Source organism: Typopeltis vanoorti, chromosome 12 (genome assembly GCF_054136105.1).
Source record: "Typopeltis vanoorti isolate ZY-2024b chromosome 12, IOZ_Tvanoo_1.0, whole genome shotgun sequence".
Taxonomy (NCBI): Eukaryota; Metazoa; Arthropoda; class Arachnida; order Uropygi; family Thelyphonidae; genus Typopeltis; species Typopeltis vanoorti.
The window spans coordinates 43347069-43370659 of record NC_143560.1 but is presented as its reverse complement, the minus strand read 5'-3'; the positions used below and the strand labels follow the sequence as shown (position 1 = coordinate 43370659).

General features: G+C 36.3%; 1 protein-coding gene across 3 annotated transcripts in view; it reads right to left on the bottom strand.

The window, feature by feature from the left end:
• Nucleotides 1–23591, bottom strand: part of LOC150100738 (beta-galactosidase-like) — a 381618-nt gene that overhangs the window by 25201 nt on the left and 332826 nt on the right. For all 3 annotated transcript variants that reach the window (XM_090401983.1, XM_090401982.1, XM_090401984.1), the window contains one exon: nucleotides 10076–10210. In XM_090401983.1, coding sequence (XP_090258109.1) covers nucleotides 10076–10210 — 135 coding nt within the window. The remainder of the gene's footprint in view (nucleotides 1–10075; nucleotides 10211–23591) is intronic.

The following is a 23591-nucleotide window of genomic DNA, read 5'->3' as shown; positions in this document are numbered from 1 at the left end:
TCTAGTGAAGATGGCATGTTCTGCAAGTCCAGACTTTTCAGGTTTAAAGTATTCAATATAAGATTGGTGTTCTTCTAGCCGAATGGAGGCAGATCTTCCCGTTTGTCCGAAATAACATAATCCACAAGAGCACGGAATCTGGTAGACACCTGGATGATTGAGATGTGGAAGCTTGTCCTTTGGAGAAGCGAGAAAGGTGGAGATTTTTCTAAACGGTCGAAAGGCAACAAAAATATTCAGTGGTTTTAAAATTTTTGCTATACGTTCACTGATGCCTTGTATATAAGGGATGGTAATGCGCGTTATTTCCTCTGTGTTTGAAGAGGGAGACATATTAAATCTACTCAAAGTTCTTTTAATGAAGCAATTCTTATAGCCATTAGATAGAAAGGAAGAAGTTATATATCGTATTTCATCGGGCCCACTCCTTTTGTTCTACAGACGATCTTTTACAGAAAGAAATACGATATATAACTTCTTCCTTTCTATCTAATGGCTATAAGAATTGCTTCATTAAAAGAACTTTGAGTAGATTTAATAAGTCTCCCTCTTCAAACACAGAGGAAATAACGCGCATTACCATCCCTTATATACAAGGCATCAGTGAACGTATAGCAAAAATTTTAAAACCACTGAATATTTTTGTTGCCTTTCGACCGTTTAGAAAAATCTCCACCTTTCTCGCTTCTCCAAAGGACAAGCTTCCACATCTCAATCATCCAGGTGTCTACCAGATTCCGTGCTCTTGTGGATTATGTTATTTCGGACAAACGGGAAGATCTGCCTCCATTCGGCTAGAAGAACACCAATCTTATATTGAATACTTTAAACCTGAAAAGTCTGGACTTGCAGAACATGCCATCTTCACTAGACACAGAGTTCATTGGAAAAAGACAAGAGTTCTTCACAAAAGTCAGTTTCTCATGGAACGCCTTTATAAAGAAGCATGTGAAACTCTACTTCATTCTCCTAACTTAAACAGATCCGATGGCTTACGTCTATCCCCTTTATGGGAGATAGTACTTTACAAATCAGCTAATCTTTCCTAACTTTTTATTGTATTAATTTTTTTTTTTTTTATTTATTTATTTATTATTTTTTTTTTTAGGAAAGTTATTGACCTTTTTAGTTATCTTACACCAGCTACTTAGGTGGTGCTTTTTGGAATTGTCAGTTAATGTTTAATTTTTGTGCCTAATTGTACTGAAGATGCCTGTGACACACGGGCGAAAATTATACCATTAAATAATTTTTCTACGTGAGTTTTTCCGTTATATTTTTATGTATAGTTATGTCTACTCACGGTTTACCTCTTTTAAAACTTAAGATATATGTGGGCTGATACAGCAAAAAGTGCCTCAGAAGACAGAAATATAAGATCTGATAATGTTGGAGTTCTTGACAGGTAACAGATTGATTTGGAGGAAAATTGTAGATAGGAAATTAGTAATGATGTAAGTTTTTCATGTAGTACTATCATATCCTGTACATCCCTTGAGGGTACATATCAGGAATTTGATAACGATGATTATGACAAACTCGGGAGAGAGCTTTCGGTAATATGGAATGAAGAATTAAATGGGAAAGAAATTAATGCTGCATAGTCTCAAGTATCTATATATACAGGGCCACTCCAACCCGAGGGTGCGCCGCACACCCGGGCGGCAACAGTGATATTTTATTGTAGTAAATACTACATGCAATTTCTTTTAGTTATTTTTTTAAGGGGCAGCTGATAAAAGTTTGTACCCGGGCGGCAAATACCCTTGGTGCACTCCTGTATATATATATATATATAATAACGATTGTCACAGGCAATGACTGAGTGCATTCCAAAGGTCAGGAGATCAAATAAGGTCGGTTTAAAATGGATGAGTGAAGAGGTGTAACATGCATTCTGGAAGAAAAAGGCATTGTGGAGGCAGCACAAGATGAGTAGAGATAATTAGTCATGGGAAGTACAATGAGCAAGAAACAAAGGTGATGCACTTGGTAAGGTTAGCAAAAGTGTAGTATGAGCAGTAGTTAGCAAATGAGGCTAAAATAAATCCTAGGGAGTTTTTTCATAAGCAGTCAGTAGAAGAAAGAATAATTATGGGAGGATGAACTTGATCAGTGATAATGGGAGAATGATAAATACTGAGGAAGATATAGTAGAGGTGTTTAATGAGCATTTCATTAAAGTATTCCATCCTTGTGATTTTAATATAATGCAGAACTTGAGAGCAGTGGAAATGGGAGAGGAACCAAGGATGATAAGTGAGCAGCAGGTATATGAGGAATTGAGTAAACTTGATGTCAACAAGTCCAAGGAACTTGATGGTATATCACTGCGTGTCTGGAGAGAATGTTCCAAAGAGTTAACAGTTTCGATGTACATTTTTAACATGAGTCTTAGATTAGCCTAGGTTCCAAAGAAGTGGAAAGATGGCAAAATTGTTCTACTTCAAAAAGGGGTGATAAGACTAAAGTTTGAATTATAAGCCAATCTGCTTGTCTGGACTTGTGGTCAAGGTGTTGGAGAAGCTAGTCAGGACAAGGAATTAGAACTGGGTTGATAGCATTAAAATTCTCTTTAATGGACAGCATGGATTCAATAAAGGATCATGTTTTAGTAATCTGCTTATTTATTATTAAGAGAGACCTCCAGGGAGTCATGGACTCATCGAGGGAGGCCACATACTACACGCCACCAGTTATCATACATATTTTTGAATTCATTCACACTGCTTGCACTCATAACATCCAATGGTAATCCATTGCAACCATGCACCACTTTGAATTATAAGCCAATCTGCTTGTCTGGAGTTGTGGTCATGGTGTTGGAGAAGCTAGTGAAGACAAGGATTCAGAACTGCGTAGACAGCAGTAGAATTCTCTTTTAATGGACAGCATGAGTTTGCTAAAGGAAGATTATATTTTAGCAATTTGCTTACTTATTATAACAAGGTGATGAATATATTGGACAATGGGAGATGCACATACAGTAGTTATATTTAGATTTAGCAAAAGCTTTTGATAGATTGCCACATGACAAACTAGTAATTAAATTGAAACAAATAGGGTTAGACAGCAGATTAGCGCATTGGATTGAAGATTGGCTGTCTGATCAACAGGGTGTGTGTGTGTGTGTGTGTGTGTGTGTGTGTGTGTGTGTGTGTGTGTGTGAAGACTGATATCCCAGAAGAGGAAAGTTACTAGTGTTTGCCAAAAGAGTCTGTTTTGGGCACATTGTTGATCAATTTGTATGTAAATGACACTGGAAGGGGCTTAAATTGTCATATAGAGTTGTTTCAGATGATGCAAAGTTGGACAGAGTTATGTGAAGTAGGGCAGATGCTATAGCCTAGCAAGAAGACTTGAACGGACTGGCTGAATGAGCAAGAGTGTGGGGATGTCAGTTTATTGTAGCAAAGTGTAAGATTTTAAATTTAGGAATCAAAGATGCAATGCAGTATATAGGATTGTTTGGAATATTTTAGAAGGGTGGAGGAGATGAAAGATCTGGGGGTGATCGTGGAGGACAACACAGTGGATTATGGGAATGATGCAGAAAACAATGACATGTAAAAATAAAGATTTTTTTTTTTTTTTTTTTTTTAAATAACGAAACCTGTGGTGCGATCATAATTAAAAGAAACACACGTATTAACCACAGTGAAAATTATTTAATTGTAAATATTTCATCCTAAGTATCTTAGGACATCATCAGTACAGTAGTTTTAAACAATAATGGGAATAACATACAGTTAGGGCGTATGATTACAATAGAATCTCATTAAACGTGCATAACGTGCTACAGTAGTACAAAAAAAAAAAAAAATTAATTAATTTAAAAAAAAATATTTAACACAATTTTGTATGACAATTTCCCATACTTTAGGAATAGTAAAAACGTCATTGTGGTTTAAGTTTGGTCTGTGTAGTAGGGCTTCAGAACTTTCTTTGTATAAACGTTCATGTTTATATAAAGATCTATGTAAAAGTTTAGACTTTTCCCAATGGATCCTATGGTTTGGATTTTCAATTCCATGTTGAGAGAGGGCAGATTTCTGCGGTTTAAAAAAATGAATGTGGTCTTGATGTTCCGAGATGCGTTTCTGAAAAGACCTACCTGTTTGTCCAAAGTAAGATAATTTGCATGAGCATGGAATCTCATAAACGCCAGGCAACATCAAAATTTCCGTCTGATATAGTGAATTGTTCAAGTTTGTTATTGCATCAGGTTATTTCACCTGGAAAGGTCAAATTTACAAGCAAGAAGAAGGAACAGCAATGGGATCTCCTTTATCACCAAACCTAGCAAACTTGTTTCTAGAACACCTTGAGGAAAAAATATTCACTTTTGAACCCAAACCAAAAATTTGGTTAAGATATGTCGACAACGTATTTGCAGTCTGGGATCATCCCGAACATGAATTACAACTGTTTCTAGATAAAATTAACCTTCTTCATCATCGCATCAACTTTACGTTAGAAAAAGAATATCCACAGGGTATCTCCTTTTTAAATTTACACATCCAAAGAAAAGAAGACGGTTCCATCGCCACATCTGTCTTACGCAAGCCTACATTCTCAGGTCGCTACATTCACAATTCTTCTGCTCATCATCCATCTCAGAAATCTGGCATTATTAAATCACTAGTTTCCAGAGCACACAAATTCTGCTCCTCTGAAGAATCTTTAAACCAGGAATTAGAAGTAATCAAAAATACAGCCACCCTAAATGGATATAATCCTAAAACAACTCAAAAAATCATGTAGTCACTTCTCCACACATCAAACCAGACAGGAAGAAGTCCATAGGATTCCCATACCTTACATTAAAGGCATCTCAGAACATCTTTCTAAAATTATAAAGAAATACAATTTTGCCACTACTTACAAACCTATCAACCAAATTTACAACTTGTTACCTTCTCCTAAGGACAAACTCTCACCTTTGATGTTGCCTGGCGTTTATGAGATTCCATGCTCATGCAAATTATCTTACTTTGGACAGACAGGTAGGTCTGCTCAGAAACGCATCTCGGAACATCAAGACCACATTCGTCTTTTTAAACCGCAGAAATCTGGCCTCTCTCAGCATGGAATTGAAAATCCAAACCATAGGATCCATTGGGAAAAGTCTAAACTTTTACATAGATTTTTATATAAACATGAACGTTTATACAAAGAAAGTTCTGAAGCCCTACTACATAGACCAAACTTAAACCACAACGACGTTCTTACTATTCCTAAAGTATGGGAAATTGTCATACAAAATTGTGTTAAATAATTATTATTATTTTTTTAAATTAATTAATTTTTTTTTTGCTACTGTAGCACGTTATGCACGTTTAATGAGATTCTATTGTAATCATACGCCCTAACTGTATGTTATTCCCATTATTGTTTAAAACTACAGTACTGATGATGTCCTAAGATACTTAGGATGAAATATTTACAATTAAATAATTTTCACTGTGGTTAATACGTGTGTTTCTTTTAATTAAAGATGTTTTTATTCCATTGTATAAGGCTTTTATTAGGGTGCATATGGATTACTGTGCACATATTTGGTTGTTGGTTTTTAAAAAGATGATGAGATATTGGAGAGGGTTCAGTGATGATTGACCAAGTTGGTTTCTGGTCTCTGGAATGTGGAATATGAGGACAGATTGAGAGAATGCGAATTACAGAGTCTACTGGATAGAAGGATGAGGGGAGACATGGTCAAGACATATAAGTTGGTAAAGGATAATTACCAGATTAATGTGGATGAGATTTTTCATAGAATATCTGGAGACAGGGAGAGATCAAGAGGCCTTCCCTAGAAGCTCTATAAGGTAGGTATGACCAATGGGTTGGGTGAGGAGTAGATTTTTTGCATAGAGAGTGGTGGGTGATTGGAATGAATGGTCTGGAAACCAACAAAATGTTCCTTTTAGAATTCTTACTTAATGATACTAATCATCCATTTAATCCCCACCTAATTTATCCTCTTAACTCTCAGAGTTAAACAGATGAAAGCTTAATCAAACAATCTGTTACCATTTTACATGCATTGCTAATATCTTGCAACTTTTGATGTCATGGGTGTTCAAGACATTCTTGAAGTTTTTCACATGATCAGTATCGTATCCAATGCATGGTCTGCAAGACTCATAGGATCAACTGGGAAAAAAAAAATACCACGCTTCATTAAAGCGAATTTAGAAAAGAAAGACTATTTTTAGAATCTGCATCTACCCTCAGAAATCAGCCTAATTTAAATAAATATGGATGCAAGAAACTTCCCAAAATATGATGAACATTAGTCCTCAGAGATTCCTATTTATAACAAGGCCTCCTACAGATGTCCACAGAGGGCTCCCCACCTAGACAGGACTATAGTCTTATATCCATGTGTTTCATTTGATATTGTGATGTCTTTGTGTGTGTGTTCCAAGTGTTAGCTTGTACTCCCTGAAGATGTCTCCTTAATTCGTTTCTATTATTCACCTTCTCAACAAATACATGCCCAAATATTTCCCTAGGACTGCATATTATATTCCCATTAATTAGATATTCTCATAAAATCCACACTGCTTAAGATGCCTGACTTATAAGCTATCCAATGTGATGACTTCATTCTAACCACCATCCTGTCTAAGCTCAACAAAATGCAACAATAAACAAAACTTCACATGAAACTAACACAAGTCAATCAAAAGCCACTCAGTTATAACTATCTTAAAAAATGCAACTTAATTTAAATATACACAATACAGCTACGCATTAATCAAACTAAAACTTACCTTTAATTCAATTCTGGAGTGACAACCTTCTTTCAATATATTTCTTAGCAGTTCTCAATGTGTAAGAAGAAATGATCAGATATGTTATGATCACTGAAATGGGAGATGTTTGGAAGTATACCTCCCATTTTAGATTGTTATTTGGCCCATACAGGGTGCTATGTGTGAGCATTAGTTCTGTTTCAGTTAGTTTGAATTGTTTTCCATAATTATTTAGTTCAGTACTGTGTGCTTTCAAAATTATAATTTGTGCTCAGAAGATGCTGAATAGAAAATCAGCAAAATATTAATATGTTCATTATATGTATTTTTTCCTTTTTGGTGTTGTTTATACTGTTAAGTGCTATTATGAATAATCAACAGCACCTATGCATATGTAGAAGACATAACAGCTGATAATAATGGAAATTTTATACATAAAAGGTCCATTAGGAAGAAAACTGCAAATAAGAAACCAGTAATGAAGAATTCATTTTATTCATCTATCATAATATCTAGTGTATTCCTGAAGAGTGCACAACAAGAAATGATGACAATAATCTATATCCTTGTCTTCTTTCTCTCTATATATTGCAATACATTTAATGTTCTGTAAAACGTCCATCAACAAAAGTCATCACAGAAACTGAAAATCTATGATATTCAAAATAAATAATAAATAACAAATAAAAATCCCTGGAAAGCTCGATTCATGAATATATTGGAGTTGGCTTTTTGAATCCTTGCTAAAGCCATTAATCCAAACTATACACTATCACTTTTATATCTAGATGAATGAAAAATAAAAATATATTCTTCTATTATGCAATTTTAATACCTTATACCTTTTCTACTCTTCCATCACAGAGAAAGTGAGAGAGAGAGAAGAGAGAAATGAGGACATAGTATGGTGAAACCAATTTTGATGGCATATGGTGGTTCAAGCTTATTTCCATAATGTGCTGCCAATTTGCCTTTGTCTATTGTGCATGGGGAAATGGAGAACCTGGAATGAAGGGAGGGAAAAACAAAAATTCTACCACATCTACAGGACAATAACCAGCTCAGCTGAAAAGCACTTATAAATGTCCCTCTCATCCTACACAAGATTTGAAAACAGATGTTGCCAACTGGAAAGACTAAATTATGCAAATCATAATCAGGAGTGAAATAGATGTGTAATCTAATTAAGTGAGAGATTCGTAAGAAAATGATGATGTGTGGAAGGAATATCGTGTGCATAAGGATGATTGTATGAAAAGAAACTCGCTCTCAAGTTAAAAACAACCCACAAGATTTCTATCAATATGCTGCAAGTAAAAGAAAGAATTAATATGAAAGAATAACTCTTCTGAATGCAGATGATGTGAGTGTGACAGATGCATAAGAGGTTGTTCAACTAATGAGTGTCCATTTTGCTAAAAGCTATCAATCTGGTGCAGGCAACGTTCAGTTTACTGCTATCTCTTCACTTGATGGAGAAACATGTGGATGATGAGGAGGAAGTACTACAGCTGTTCAACTAACAGAACTGCAGAATAAGAACTGCAGATATCAGTACATATGCTTAAAAGAGTGTTCAGCTGAACTGGCTATTCCTTTGACTTGGATATATAATTTGAGTCCCAGAACTGGGAAGATTTCACAGGAGCAGAGGAGCAGAAAGAATGTATGGTAATCCCATTGTACAAGGGTTTTGCAAAGACTGACATATCCAGCTATCAACTAATCAGTATCTCAGGAGTGGTGGTGAAGATTTTGGGAAAATTGGTTAGGGCTCGCATTCAGAAATGGGCTGACAGAGAATCTCTACTTTGCACCAAGCAGCATGAGTTTACTAAAGGAAGGTCATGTTTTAGTAACTTGCTCACATTCTATAATAATGCTACCACTGGGATAGACAAGGGGAATGGATACACTATAATACTTTTGTCAAGGATAAGAGAATAGCTGACTGACAGATATCAAAAAGTCATTTTTTTGGGGTGGGGGTGAATCTGCAAGATTCAACGTAACCAGTGGTATGCCTCAAAGATCAGAGCATGGTCCATTGTTATTCAATCTGTACATTAATGACATTGGCAGGGATTTGACATGCGACATACAGCTATTTGCTGATGATGCAAATATAGGCAGGGTGATCAGGAGTGCTGTTGATATGCAGTACTTGCAGAGTGATTTGAATAAGCTGGAATTGTGGGCATGTGAAAATGGCTGTCATTTCAATGTTAATAAATGTAAGGTCATGCATTTTGGTGTGATTAGATATCCAATGTGATATTATATTGGTGGGATTGTTTGAAGAAACCGATGAGGCTAGGGATCTTGGAGTTTTAGTAGACAGGAAGATGAAGTTCAAGGATCACATACCAAAAATTGCAAATACAACTCGGAGAATAATGGCAATGAGGAAACGAACCTTGATATGTAAAAATAAGGAATCATTTTGCCTCTTCACAAGGCCTTGATAAAACTTCACTTGGATGAGTGCATACAAGTCTGGTCTCCTGGTTTCTGTTTTGATTCTGATACAGTGGAGAGTGTGCAAAGGAGAGTGTCAAAAATGATATCAGTATTGTGGAACACTGATTGAAGACAGAGTGAGAATTTGTAAGCTGTAGACACTAGCAAACAAGAGGAAGAGGGTGATATGACTGAGACTTACAAATTCTGAAAGGATTATACAGAATTTCAGTAAATGAAATTTTTCATTTTATGGAGGCTGAGGAAAGGATGCAAAGGCATCCATGGAAGTTGAGAATGAATGCTGTCAAGAAGGGGGTTATTGCTAGATGTCATAGAGTAGTATGTTATTGGAATAGATTGCTTTTGGATGTTGTGTGTGCAAGTAGCATGAATGAACTTAAAAACAGGTATGACAGCTGATGCGAATAGTATGGCCTCAGTCAATGAGTTGTTCCTGACTCCCTGGAGGTCTTTCGCAATAATAATAATAATAATCCAGTTTGCAACCATCTATATAAACTGCTATCCCCCAGATGGTAGAAAAGTTATCCAAAGAAAATTCTGACTTAAAACTATTGTTTTACAGTGGGATTTGTTATGTAGGAGTTGACTGGGCTTTCATGATGAGTGATTGGACTCCACAGGTCTTTAGTTGCAGAAGGGCTGACTGAATTACCACAGATTGTGTTGAGTGCAGAAACAGTAAATCAGTTTAAGGAAAAGTGGTTTGATGAGCAGTATGCTTGACAGTGAAGAACCCACACAATTAGTCTTGATGATTATAATAGTCATGATTATAATGATAATATATTAATTAATATAAAAATTTAATATTCAAGTATTTATCTAACCTTGCGGTCATTAATCCCAGAACCAAAACAAACTCTACCCTGGTTTTCTACCAGAATTGCAAGTTCCTGTCCTTTCCGAATCTGAATTGATATTGTGTAGCTTTTTTGCTCCCTGCTTAGTACACCTTGAAGCACCTATATGAAATAATATAAAACAACATTTTAAAATTAAACAAAAAGATGAGACATCAAAACAAACACAATTTAGAAGAGATTTTTTTATATAGCAATTTGAATTAAAATTGTAAAGCTGTAAAAATAGAATGAGTTCAATTATGATTATGGCACGTCATGATTATAATTTCTTGATATTCATTTCCATCAAGGGGTGCAAAAGATATGATAGTACTACAGAGTAAAGTTGATATTATTATTAATACTTATCAACATTTTTTTCCCAAATTAAAATGTCATTTATCAAGTCTCATATTTCTGTCTTTTAAGACTACTAACTGCATAAATCAACTTATATCTTGGGCTTTCTATGTCTGGCTTCAAACTCGTATCGTATCGTATCGTATCTACTCAACTCGCACATTGTCGAATGCAAATAAAGTCAATATCTTTATTATGTCTTTTAACATCATCATCATCATTCTTAATCATTCCTAACAGGATTCTGTTATGCATCAGTGTTGTCTATTAATGCTGGTAATTTCCATCTGAAAGTTTATATCTGTGTTTAATATTCAATCAAGTGTTTTATTTCCAACTCAACTTTCAGATCTATAAGTGAATGCTGGATCATTTCTATCTTATTTTATGTAAATTTATTCAAATTGCTCTCTATTATTTTTCTATTATCTATTTCCATATTTAATGTGCCAGTTGCTCTAAAATGCCAACATAGATGAAATGTTATACTTGTTCTATAGAACAAGCACATTCCTGCCTATTTTTAGTTAAAGAGTCCTGAAGAATTGTAGCCTGATTTATTTAAGAATAAAGAACCCTTGATTTAACGGACAAAATTTCTGGTCCGTATGCCACATGTGAAAATTAACGCCCTGTTAATTTTAAAATGCTTTTAACCAAGATTTGCTTATAATTAAATTAACAGGTTAATTTTTGTTATTAATTTCCTGTTATTTTTAACAAATTTTGGCAAATAGGCCATCATATGTTGGAAAAACACTGTAGTAATTTAGCCGACATAAATGAGTCACCGCTCATAAAACATGTTCGGCGAATGATTAGGACGTGATCACACTAATCACACTGTAATTGGTTCTTTTGTCGTGTGGCATGACTTTTTGCAGCAGTTTTATTACACACATTTTTATAATTTTAGGGAGTTAATTATAAAAAAACAGCAGAATTCAAAAGTTCAAAAAAAAACTTGATAGTTTTTTCAAAGCAGGATTACCTAAACCAAGAGCCTCAACATCGAACATTAACTTTACATTAACTTATCTAAAAGTGTGAAAATTGTGTTAAAAATTGTAAAACAATTTTTTTGTTATTACAGTGCTAATATTGATAAAATTGCAGTATAATGTCACAGATATTTTTATTTTAAAAAATTCGCGATTTAACGGACACCCCCTTAGTCTCTATTAGTCTGTTAAATCGAGGGTTTCTGTAATATCATCTACGTCAAGTAAAGAACTGAACTTAATATATCTGATTTTACAATTAATTTTCATGTCACTTTCCTTCATTTTAAAGATGTGATCTGTATAGATGATGAATAACAATTAAGAGAGAGAATATATGCACTGTTGCTAACCACATAATTTCATATTCAAGCCTCTTACTATACATCCATTAATTTGAATTGCTGACTCACCAATTAAGCATATATGCTATATAGATATACAGATCTGTACAACATCCAATTTACATCATATGATCATCAATACATTGGGTTGATGAATTGTGTAGAAAAGATGTTGCCAGTGCATGGGAAATTATAAGGCAGTATTTAACACAAGCAATGCATAACTGCATACCAAGCGTTAAGTGAATAATTAGAGTAGGAGAGATATGGATGAACAGTGAAATCAAGCAAGCAGTGTTACAAAAGAAGTTGTTATGGAGGAAGTACAAGGTGTTTGCAGTAAAAAAAGAAAACGTAGAATATGAGAGGAGAATGGCTAATCAGATCAAAGCTAATCCAATGGAATTCTTCTGCTATGTGGCAAGCAAGAGGAAAAATAATTATGGCAGGTTGATACTGGTGGATAGTTATAGTAGCAGAATAACCCAATCAAATGATATAGTGAAATTATTTAATGAACACTTTATCAGTATATATCATAGTGGTGTGAATGATGCTGTGCAACATGTAGCAGGGAGGAAGGATTAGGAAAATTAAAGGTGAAAGAATCAGGAGTGTATCAAGTGTTGCTTGGGTTAGATGTTGATAAGGCTGTGGGAATGGATAACATATCACCATGTATTTTTAAAAAATGCGCAAAAGAGTTAGCCATGCCTTTGACCTGATTATTTAATGAAAATCTTACAGTGGAGAAGGTTCCTAAGGAGTGGAAAGAGGGCAAAATAATACCTCTCCACAAGCATGGTTTGAGAACAGAAGTTTCCAATTACAGACCAGTCTGTATATCTGCAGTTGTGACCAAAGCATTGGAAAATTTGGTTAGAAATAGAATACAGGATTGGGTTAATGGACATCAGATTCTCTTGTGAGTTTTTTTACTTCATGAAAATGTTTATCACCAATCTGCAGTGAGCAGCAGCACTTGTCAATGCAGCCAGTGGGCAGTGGCAATGTTGCAGGGTGCTGGCAACATTCAGCAGTTGACTCAAAGTTATCATTGCAAGCATACGTGCAAACTCAGTTCTCTTGCTCAATCACTTTTCCTTCATTTTGCTTTAATTTAGAAACCTATAAAGCTTTATTATATTCAATCCCTGATGTGGAATAGAGAAAGACTTATAAAGAAAGCAGCAGTAATAAAAAGAGAATAAAAGTAATTACATTAGAGGAAAAGCTGGACGTCATTAAGAGACATGAAAGTGATGCTATGTGTGAGACCTGGGATACAGCGAGTCTACGGTTTGGACTATATCAAATAAGAGCAAAGAACAAGGAAAAGTTGCTACTGCTTCTTTAAGCATGTAAACCACCCAAAACAGAAGTTATTTAATGATTGAGATGGAAGGTCTTCTATCACTCTGGATTGAGGATTGTAACCAAAAAAAGAATACCTCTTAGTATAAGGAATATTCAGGCAAAAGCTCTCAATTTTTACATCATTGAAAGAGACCAAATTTCAAGAGGAATGTGAAAGCTTTACTGAGAGTTTAGGATGGTTTGACCGTTTTAAAAATCAAGCTGGACTGCATAAATGTAAGATAACTGGGGAATCTGCTAGTGCTGATAAAGGTTCTGCAGCCAAGTTTCCTGAAGAATTGCAAAGGATGATTCAGGAGGGTGTTGATCGGTAATCAACAGCGACGAAATTGGTCTCTTTTGGAAGTGTATGCGAACAAAAACATGATACTTGTACACCTGCTTGTATACTCTGCAGCTTGTACACCAACGTATCATTACATGATACGTTGGTGTACAAGCTGCAGAGGATAGGAATAGAGTATATTGGTTAGATGGATTACAGATTGGCTCTCTGAACAATACCAGCAAGTTGTGTATCATGGAGCAGTCTCAGAAAAAGAGGGTGACCAATGGTGTGCCTCAAGGTTTTGTTCTTGGGCCTCTACTGTTTAACTTATATGTTAATGATATTTTATGAGGATTGACTGGAAATCATCAAATATTTGCCAATAATGCAAAGTTATACATCAGCACTACTACTGATAATAGAATTATCAGTAGTAGTGCTGATGTTAATTCTCTACAGGAAGATCTGAACAGACAGTTTGGACAAATGAGTGGGGGTGGGTGCAATTTTAATATTAATAAATGCAAGGTGTTATACTTTGGGATACAGAGATATAAAGCTATGTACTGTAATAGTGGAGCTGTATTTCAGGAAGTGGATGAGATTCAGGATCTTGGAGTGATGGTAGACAGCTGACTGAAGTTCCGAGGGCACATTGCAAATGTTGCAATGACTGCACATCTGAACACAAACAGTCCATATAAATTATATGGACTGTTTGTGTTCAGATTTGGTCACCTAATTTTCATTGTGATGTGGAAACACTAGAGAGGATCCAAAGATGAATGACTAAAGTGATATCAGGACTCTGGAGAGTTGGTTCTGAAGAGCGTTTGAGAGAATGTCAATTACAGAGGTTGGTGGATAGGAGGAAAAGAGGAGATATGATAGAGTCTTTCAAGTTAGTTAAGGGATTCTATCAGATTAATACAAAAGAAATTATAAAAAGAGTGGATGTTAAGATGGGAAGAATGAGAGGTCATCTCTGGAAGTTGTATAAAGATGTGGTGAAGAAGGGTGTGAGAAGTAGATTTTTTGATTAGAGAGTTGTTGGTGAGTGGATTGCATTGCCGGAGTGCATGTGCATTGTGAATGCAGGTAGTGTAGTGCAAATAACTTCAAAGCCCATTATGATAGACATGTTGCTGGTCAAGTAGGCCTCCCATGATGAGTCTGTTGACTCCACGGATGTCACCAAAAATAAAAAGAAATTAAAAATAATAATAAAAATAATGTAGTGCTGGATTGAAGCATGATAACCGGAAGGGCTTTCACATAGTCTGTAAGAAATGCAAAGAACCAACTAGGACTTCGAACTATGTCTAGTCCTCACTTTATCATGGTAAGGGGACTTTATTAGGCACATCCTGTTATTAGATATCCATTTAGATACTGAACTAATGAGGATGGGCTAGCTAACAAGTTGACTAAGGTTTATTCTGTATTATCTAAACTAAACTTTATTCTGTATTCTATGTTCTTTATTTTGTTAAAATCATGGTACAATGTGAAGAAATGTCATGTTATTGTGAAGTTAATAAGGTGTGTTCCCCCATCCCACATACACTGTTTTCATCAGGAAACCAGGGTGAATAGTGAAAAGTCAGCTATTTTAACAAACCTGCTGTTAGTCTGCTGATGGCAGGTTTCTCCAATTGATGGTGCCCATCAAATTGAGACATGTCTAGAAAAGGAGTGGAACTTGCAGAAGAATTAGACAAAGTTCATATCAATACACAGCAGTTAGTGTTACTGAAACTGAGAAGACTAAACAGTGAGATACTCCTAAATAATAACTATAAATGATCGTATATTCTGGTAATAATGATAGGAAAAGGAATGACCTGTTGTAGTATTCAATACTAAACATGACCATAAACTTCTTGAATGTCAAGTAATGTCAAATACAGAACCTGGGCAATGGATGATGATGACTTATCTGTATCTATCTTTCCCTAGAAGTTCTATCAAATGAGAATAGACGAGATTTTTGAGTCATTGGAAGGTGACATAAGAAAAAGGAAAAGCTAGATCTTGTGGGAGATGGAAACAGCAGGGAAAAAAAATGAATATCATATCAATTGAAATGTCTGGGGAAAATATGAAAAAAGAGTATAGCTAATAATGATAATATTAGTTAAGCACTTGCTGGATTTCTGTTTATACACACACACTAGTCATTACAAGCACTATGTTCAACCTAAAGATGTCCACAAATTTATATGAAGAGAAAACACAATAGAAATAGAAAAGTCATACTGACTGACTATGTTATTACTGATAATGGCATCTTCACACTTGTTCAGGACACAAAGAGTACACAGGCATTTGAAATAGGGAGTGGTTACAATTTACTTTCAATCAGGATGGAAGTGAATATCATACTGAAAATAAAAATGTTCAAAAGTTTTAAAAATAATTAAAATCAAGTAGGATACTATTCAAATCATAGATAGACTATGCATTTATACATTTGTTTATCTCTGAATATACAAATACACATGGGTAAAATAAGTCTGAAAACAAGAAAGAAACAAACCTTTGAAACCCAGAGGCAAAAGCTGAAGTAAATGTTCACTGTTTCAACAAAGGAGGCATGTTGTAAAGTTATTTGGATGTATAGAAAAATCAAAACTTCATGGTGAATTCAAGAAGTTAAAGAGGTAGTCCAGGAAAAGAAGAAATCATATTAAAAGATTCAGAGAAGGGTAAAATGTCCTACAGGTTATTAAGGAAAATGCAAACAAATAGAGGAAACTGAAGTGTAAAAGGAATCAGAGATGATAAAAGTGACTGGACAATTGAACATGAAGATATTTTGGAGGTCTGGAGTAATTACTCTGAAAAGGCTATTAAACAAAACAAGTAGTGATGGACACAGTGGTAGAAAATGTTCACAAGGTATGTAATCAGGAGCACTTATCAATACTTGAGGTAAAAAACACCACTCAAAACTTGAAATGTAGAAGGTAGTGGAACAGAAAGTATTCAACCAGAAATATAGAGCTATAAAATATGGAGATATAAAAATTTTATAGTGGTTATACTTCATAATTTAGAAGGCTTGGTCAGATCAAATTCCAGATGATTAGAGTATAGGCAACATAGGATTAAAAAGGGAAATGAGAATATAAACGGCCTGGTTAGCCGAGTGGTTAGGGTGTCCGCTCTCCAGCCAAAAGGTTGCGGGTTCAAATCCTGCTGTGGGCATGGATGTTTGTGATTGTGAAAATACTAGTGGTGGTAGTCAAGTCAACAGTAGATGGCACTGGTGTAAATGATGAAGGTAGTTGTGGTTGGTGGAGATGGAGAGTACCCTCTCTCGATGAGTCATTGAACACCCTGGAGGTGTTATGTAATAATAATAATAATAATAAATAATAATAATTTCTGTAACATTCTTGAGGAGAGACAAAGAAAAACTTGAAGAGAATTTTTGGAAACAAGCTGGATTCAGGACAAGTAGAAGTTTTTAACATCAGATTTTTACTTTAAGATGAACAGCTGAAAAATCATGAGATACAACAAGGATCTGTATTTAAGTTTTGTAGAATGGAAAAGGTATATCATAGTGTACCAAAAGAAAAGCTGTTCAACACCATGCAATTATATGGCATAACTGTAAAATTATAGAGCACAGTATAGTGTATATTCTATACTTAAGTTGTAATTGAGCTGTTAGATTTGAAGGAAGTACAGGAAATGGTTTGGCTTCATGAATTATCAGGCAATAACTGAGTGTATTCCAAGTGTCAGGAGATTAAATAGCGTAGGTATAAAATGGATGACTGAAGAGGTGAAACATGCATTCTGGAAAAAAAAAGGCATTGTGAAGGCACAAGATAAGTAGAGATAATTAGACACAAGAGAAGTACTATGAGCAAGAAACGAAGGTGACTCATATGATAAGGTTAGCAAAATTGTAGTATGAGCAATAGTTAGCAAATGAGGCTAAAATAAATCCTAGGGAGTTTTTTCATAAGCAATCAGTAGAATAAAGAATAATTATGGGAGGATGACGTTGGTCAGTGATAATGGGAGAATGATAAACACTGAGGAAGATATAGTAGAGGTGTTTAATGAGCATTTCATTAAAGTATTCAATCCTTGTGATTTTAACATAATGCAGAACTTGAGAGCAGTGGAAATGGGAGAGGAACCAAGGATGATAAGTGAGCAGCAGGTATATGAGGAATTGAGTAAACTTGATGTCAACAAGCCCAAGGAACTTGATGGTATATCACTACATGTCTGGAGGGAATGTTCCAAAGAGTTAACAGTTTCGATGTACATTTTTAACATGAGTCTTAGATTAGCCTAGGTTCCAAAGAAGGGGAAAGATGGCAAAATTGTTCTACTTCAAAAAGGGGTGATAAGACTAAAGTTTGAATTATAAGCCAATCTGCTTGTCTGGACTTGTGATCACGGTGTTGGAGAAGCTAGTCAGGACAAGGAATTAGAACTGGGTTGATAGCATTAGAATTCTCTTTAATGGACAGCATCGATTCAATAAAGGATCGTGTTTTAGTAATCTGCTTATTTATTATTAAGAGAGGCCTCCAGAAAATCACGGACACATCGAGGAGAGGCCACATACTACATGCCACCAGCTACCATACTTATTCTTGAATTCATTCATACTGCTTGCACTCACAACATCCAATGGTAATCCATTCCAATCACCTTATGAGAGAAAAATCTAACCCTTACCCCCTTCTAAGCAGCATTCATTTTCAGCTTCCAAGGATGCCCTCTTGTCCTTTCCCCACTCTCCATAAATTGAAAGATTCCATCAATATCCTGTATGATCCTTTCAAAAGTTTGTCTCAATCATATCATCCCTCTTTCTCCTGTTTGCTAGCTGCAGTCTACAAATTCTCAATCTGTCTTCATAATCAGTATTACACAATCCTGATATCATTTTTAACACTCCCCTTTGCACTCTCTCCAAAATATCAGCATTATAATGAAAACCAAGAGACCAGAGCTGCAGACAATAGTCCTAGTGAGGTCTTATCAAGGCCTTGTAAAGAGACAAAATGACTCATTATTATTATTATTATTATTACCCCAAGACCTCATGGAGTCAAAGACTCATCTGGGAGGTCCTTTTATCACACACGCAGCTCATCATACACTGTCTTAAACACACTCAAACTCCTTGCAGACATCACACTCTCAGGCAAGGCATTCCAATGATTTACAACTCTGCACGAAAAAACCTGCCTCTCACTCCCCTACTCACACCCTCTTTATACAGTTTCCAGGAATTACCTCTGGTTCTTCCCCGATCTCCCACTATTTTCTGTAGAACTTTTCCAGCATTGATCCTATAACAACCCCTTACCAACTTGTAGGTCTCTATCATATCTCCCCTCTTCCTTCTCTCCACCAGACTCTGCAAATTACATCTTCTCAATCTTTCCTCATACTCGACACTCCAGAGGTCAGAAACTACCTTAGTCAGTCCCCTTTGGACCCTTTCCAACATCTCCTCGTCCTTCTGAAAACCCGGTGACCAAATCCGGACACAATAGTCCATGTGTGGTCTAATCAAAGCCTTATACAATGGAACAAGAATCTTCCTACTTCTACACATCGTGTCCTCCGCATTATTCCCAGAAGCCTTTGTGTTGGCTTCACAATTTTGGCTATGTGTCACCCAAATTTCAGATCCTTATCCACTATCACCCCCAGATCTCTTATTTCTATCACCTCCAACAATATATCCTCACCAAGCATAAATTCTGCATCCCATCTTTGTTTTCCGAATTTTAAAACCTTACATTTTGCAACATTGAACTCACATCCCCATTTCCGTGCCCAATCACTCAATTTATCCACAATGCCCCCTTCTTGCAAGGCCACAACATCTTCACTACCCTTCATGGTTCGTTTCAACTTTGCATCATCTGCAAATAACTGAACATCTCCATCCAAATCTTCACCTATATCATTAATATACAAGTTAAACAGTAATGGTCCCAAAACAGATCCCTGAAGCACTCCACTAGTGACTTTCCTGGATATCGCTCCCCCATACACAACTTGTTGATACCTATCAGATAGCCAGTCTCCAATCCAATGCACTAATCTAATATCCAACCCCCATCTGCTCTAGTTTGACTATCAATTTATCATGAGGTACTCTATCAAAAGCCTTTGCGAAATCTAAGTATATTACTGTGTATCCTTCTCCTCTGTCCAAGGAAGCAGTCACTTTATTATAATAAGTAAGTAGATTACAAAAACATGATCTCCCTTTAGCAAATCCATGTTGACAACCAAACTCTGGATTCTAGTTCTCACAAGCTTCTCCAACAACTTAACCCAACACCTGACACAGAGATAGGCCTATAGTTTGATGCTTGAGTTCGATCACCTCCTTTATGAAGTGGCACAATCTTGCCTTCCTTCCACTCTTTAGGAACTTGACCAAGTGCAAGACTCGTATTAAAAAAATATGTCAAGACAAGTGTCAACTCCCTGGAACATTCCTTCAGAATATGCTGCAATATATTATCAAGTCCCACAGCCTTATTAATATCTATATTACTGAACTCTCCATACACCTCTTGCTCACTTACAGTCAGTCTCTCTTCCCCATCATCTACTGCTCTCAATCTCTCCATGAAGTCATATTCATAAGACTGAAAGACCTTTATGAATTGCTCATTAAGTATCTCCACTACACATTCTGCAACAGCTGTCTTATACCATTTTCTCCTATCAATGTCATCCTTCCATAATCATTCTTTCTTTTGCTGGCTACATATCGAAAAAATTCCTTAGGATTCTTTCTGGCTTCATTAGCTAACTGCTGTTCATACCTTTCTTTAGCTACCTCACCAAACAAGTCACCCTCCTTGCCTGGTCTTTGTAGACCTCATGGAATTGGTTATTTCCACTTCTCTTATGTTGCCTCCACAATGCCCTCTTTCTCTGTATCGCATGCTTAATCTCTTTATTCATCCATCTCACACCTACCTTATTTAACCTTCTCACCCATGGAATACACTTAGACATTGCATCTACTAGATAGTTTTTGAAAATCCCACAAGCTGCATCGATCTCTTTTCCAGCTAACTTCTCATTCCATGCTACACCCGCAAGCTGTCTCCTGAGCTCTTCATAATCCCCCCCCCCCCCCTTGAAGTTCCACATATACCCTTTTCTCACAGAGGTCCTCACACTGCTGGCAACCACCCAGGTAATCACCTCATGGTTACTCTCACCAATTAGTGGATGATTTGACACCTCATTTATAATTACATCCTCTCATGAGATGACCAAATCCAAGACTCTCAATCCTCACGTGTCCTCTGTTACATACTGTCTGAGGTAGTTATCCCTCAAAAACTCAAGAAACTCATTTTCTTTACTCCCAGTTGCTATCTCTTCATTCCAGTCTATTTTGTTATAATTAAAATCGTCCATAATGATCACCCTTTTCTTATTTGCTTGATTAATTTCATTATATATTTCATTATCACCACCATCCACATTAACTGGTCTATAACAACATCCAACCAAGTATTTGATTCCATTCACCTCTATCTCAACACCATACTGCCTCAAAACCACTGGCACTATTTCCGTCTTGCATCTCTACTTTGCATGGACATAATTCTTTCTCTATCATCAATAGCACTCTCCCTCCCTTTGTACCCCTTCTATCCTCAAGAAACACATCATACCCTTCCATCTCTATTCCTGTCACCATGTCATCCTCTTCCAACCATGTCTCACTTATTCCAACAATCTTTGGGTGAACAGATGCAATTAATGCAACCGTTTCATCTGCATTGTTTCTTATTCTTCTAGCATTTGTGTACAAACCCAACAGCTCATTTCTGGATCTACAGCAGGTTCCACTGTTATCACTCACTTGATGTGATCTCTCCATGCTTGACTGGGACCATTTCCCTTTCTTTTTAAAACCCTTTTCAATTCCAACTGTTTCCCCTTGATCCCAGGTCATCCCATTTCTTTCCTGTCTACACATGCTCTCACCTCCTCTCACAGCATTCACCTTTCTCATGCTATCTACCCCTGTCCACCCTGAGCCTCCCCGTTTCACTGCTCCTCTTGCACACCCATTCTCTTATTTTCTATACTCATACCACTCACTTCATCATTCATAACCACGTCTTCAATCTCTCCTGCTCCTCCACATCACTTCCTGCTTGATCTGATTCATTCTCTCTTACTCTAGCATTTGTGTACAAACCCAACAGCTCATTTCTGGATCTACAGCAGGTTCCACTGTTACCACTCACTTGATGTGATCTCTCCATGCTTGACTGGGACCATTTCCCTTTCTTTTTAAAACCCTTTTCAATTCCAACTGTTTCCCCTTGATCCCAGGTCATCCCATTTCTTTCCTGTCTACACATGCTCTCACCTCCTCTCACAGCATTCACCTTTCTCATGCTATCTACCCCTGTCCACCCTGAGCCTCCCCGTTTCACTGCTCCTCTTGCACACCCATTCTCTTATTTTCTATACTCATACCACTCACTTCATCATTCATAACCACGTCTTCAATCTCTCCTGCTCCTCCACATCACTTCCTGCTTGATCTGATTCATTCTCTCTTACTCTAGCATTGCAATTATTTTCAAGTTGTATTTGCAATCTTTGCTACATGGATATCTCATCATGCTAAAATGAATGACTTTACATTTGCTGACATTGAACTGACATCAATTTTCCGATGTCCACAATTCCAGCCTATTCAAATCATTCTGCAAGTACTGCATATCAGCAGCATTCCTGATTACCCTTGCAACATCATCAGCAAATAGCTGTATGTAGCTTGCCAAATTCTTCCCAATATCATTAATGTACAGATTGAATAACAGTGGACCAAGCACTGATCCTTGTTATACACCACTGGTCTTGTACACTCACATTCCCCACATACCACTTTTTGATATCTGTCAGTTAGCCATCCTCTTATCCACGCTAATATTCTATAATCCCTGCTAGACTGTTGCATAAATTATAATTTATGCAACAGTCTAGCATGCTGTATAAGTCAAAAGCCTTAGCAAAATCCAAAAAAACATGATGTATCCATACCCCTTGTCTAGTTCACTAGTAACATTGTTATAAAATGTGAGCAAGTTGCTAAAACATGACTTTCCCTTAGTAAACCCACGTTGCTCATTGCAAAGTAGAGATTCACTGTCAACCCATTTCTGAATGCGAGCACTAACCAATTTTTCCAAAATCTTCACCACCACCACTCCTGAGATATTAATCGGTCGATAGCTGGATACATTGGTCTTTGCACCACCCCTGTGCAATGGAATTGCCATAAATTCTTTCCATTCCTGAGAAATCTTCTCTGTTCTGGGACTCATATCAAACAACCTGGTCAAAGTTAATGCCAGATCAGCTAAACACTCTTTTAGCACATATGCTGATATTCCATCAGTCCCTATTGCTGAATTCTTATTCAGTTCGTGGAACAGCTCTAGTACCACATCCTCATACACCTGAGTTTCTTCATCCAGTGAAGAGGTAGCAGTGAACTCAATTTCGCATATACCAGGTTGATAGCTTTTAACAAAATGGGCACTCATTAGTTGAACAACCTCTTCTGCATCTGTAACCTTCACACTTTCTGCATTTTGAAGAGTTATTCTTTCATATTAATTCTTTCTTTTACTTGCAGCATATTGATAGAATTTTTGTGGGTTGTTTTTAACTTGCAGAGCCAGTTTCTTTTCATATTCAGACTTGGCTTTCCATACAACACTTGTGACTCTTCTGGCCTGCTGCTTATAATTATCATAACTGACATCATCCTTATGAACATGATATTCCTTTCACACATCATCATTTTCTTAAGAATCTCTTGCTTAATTAGATTGCCCATCCATTTCACTCTTACTCTAGTTATTCTTTGAACTCTTGGGGGGTGGAGAATTCTGATATTGCATAATTTAAGCATTGTTTAAATGCTTCCCATGCACTGTTGATATTCTTCCCATCCATCAACTGATTCCATTCCAATGAACTCAGTATACTCCTCAGTTGCTTATAATTTCCTGCTTTGCAGTTCAACATGTAACCTTTTCTGAACGTTTCTTTATGAAACATTTATAAACTTAGTCACTTCCCAAGTGAGTACTGCATGATCA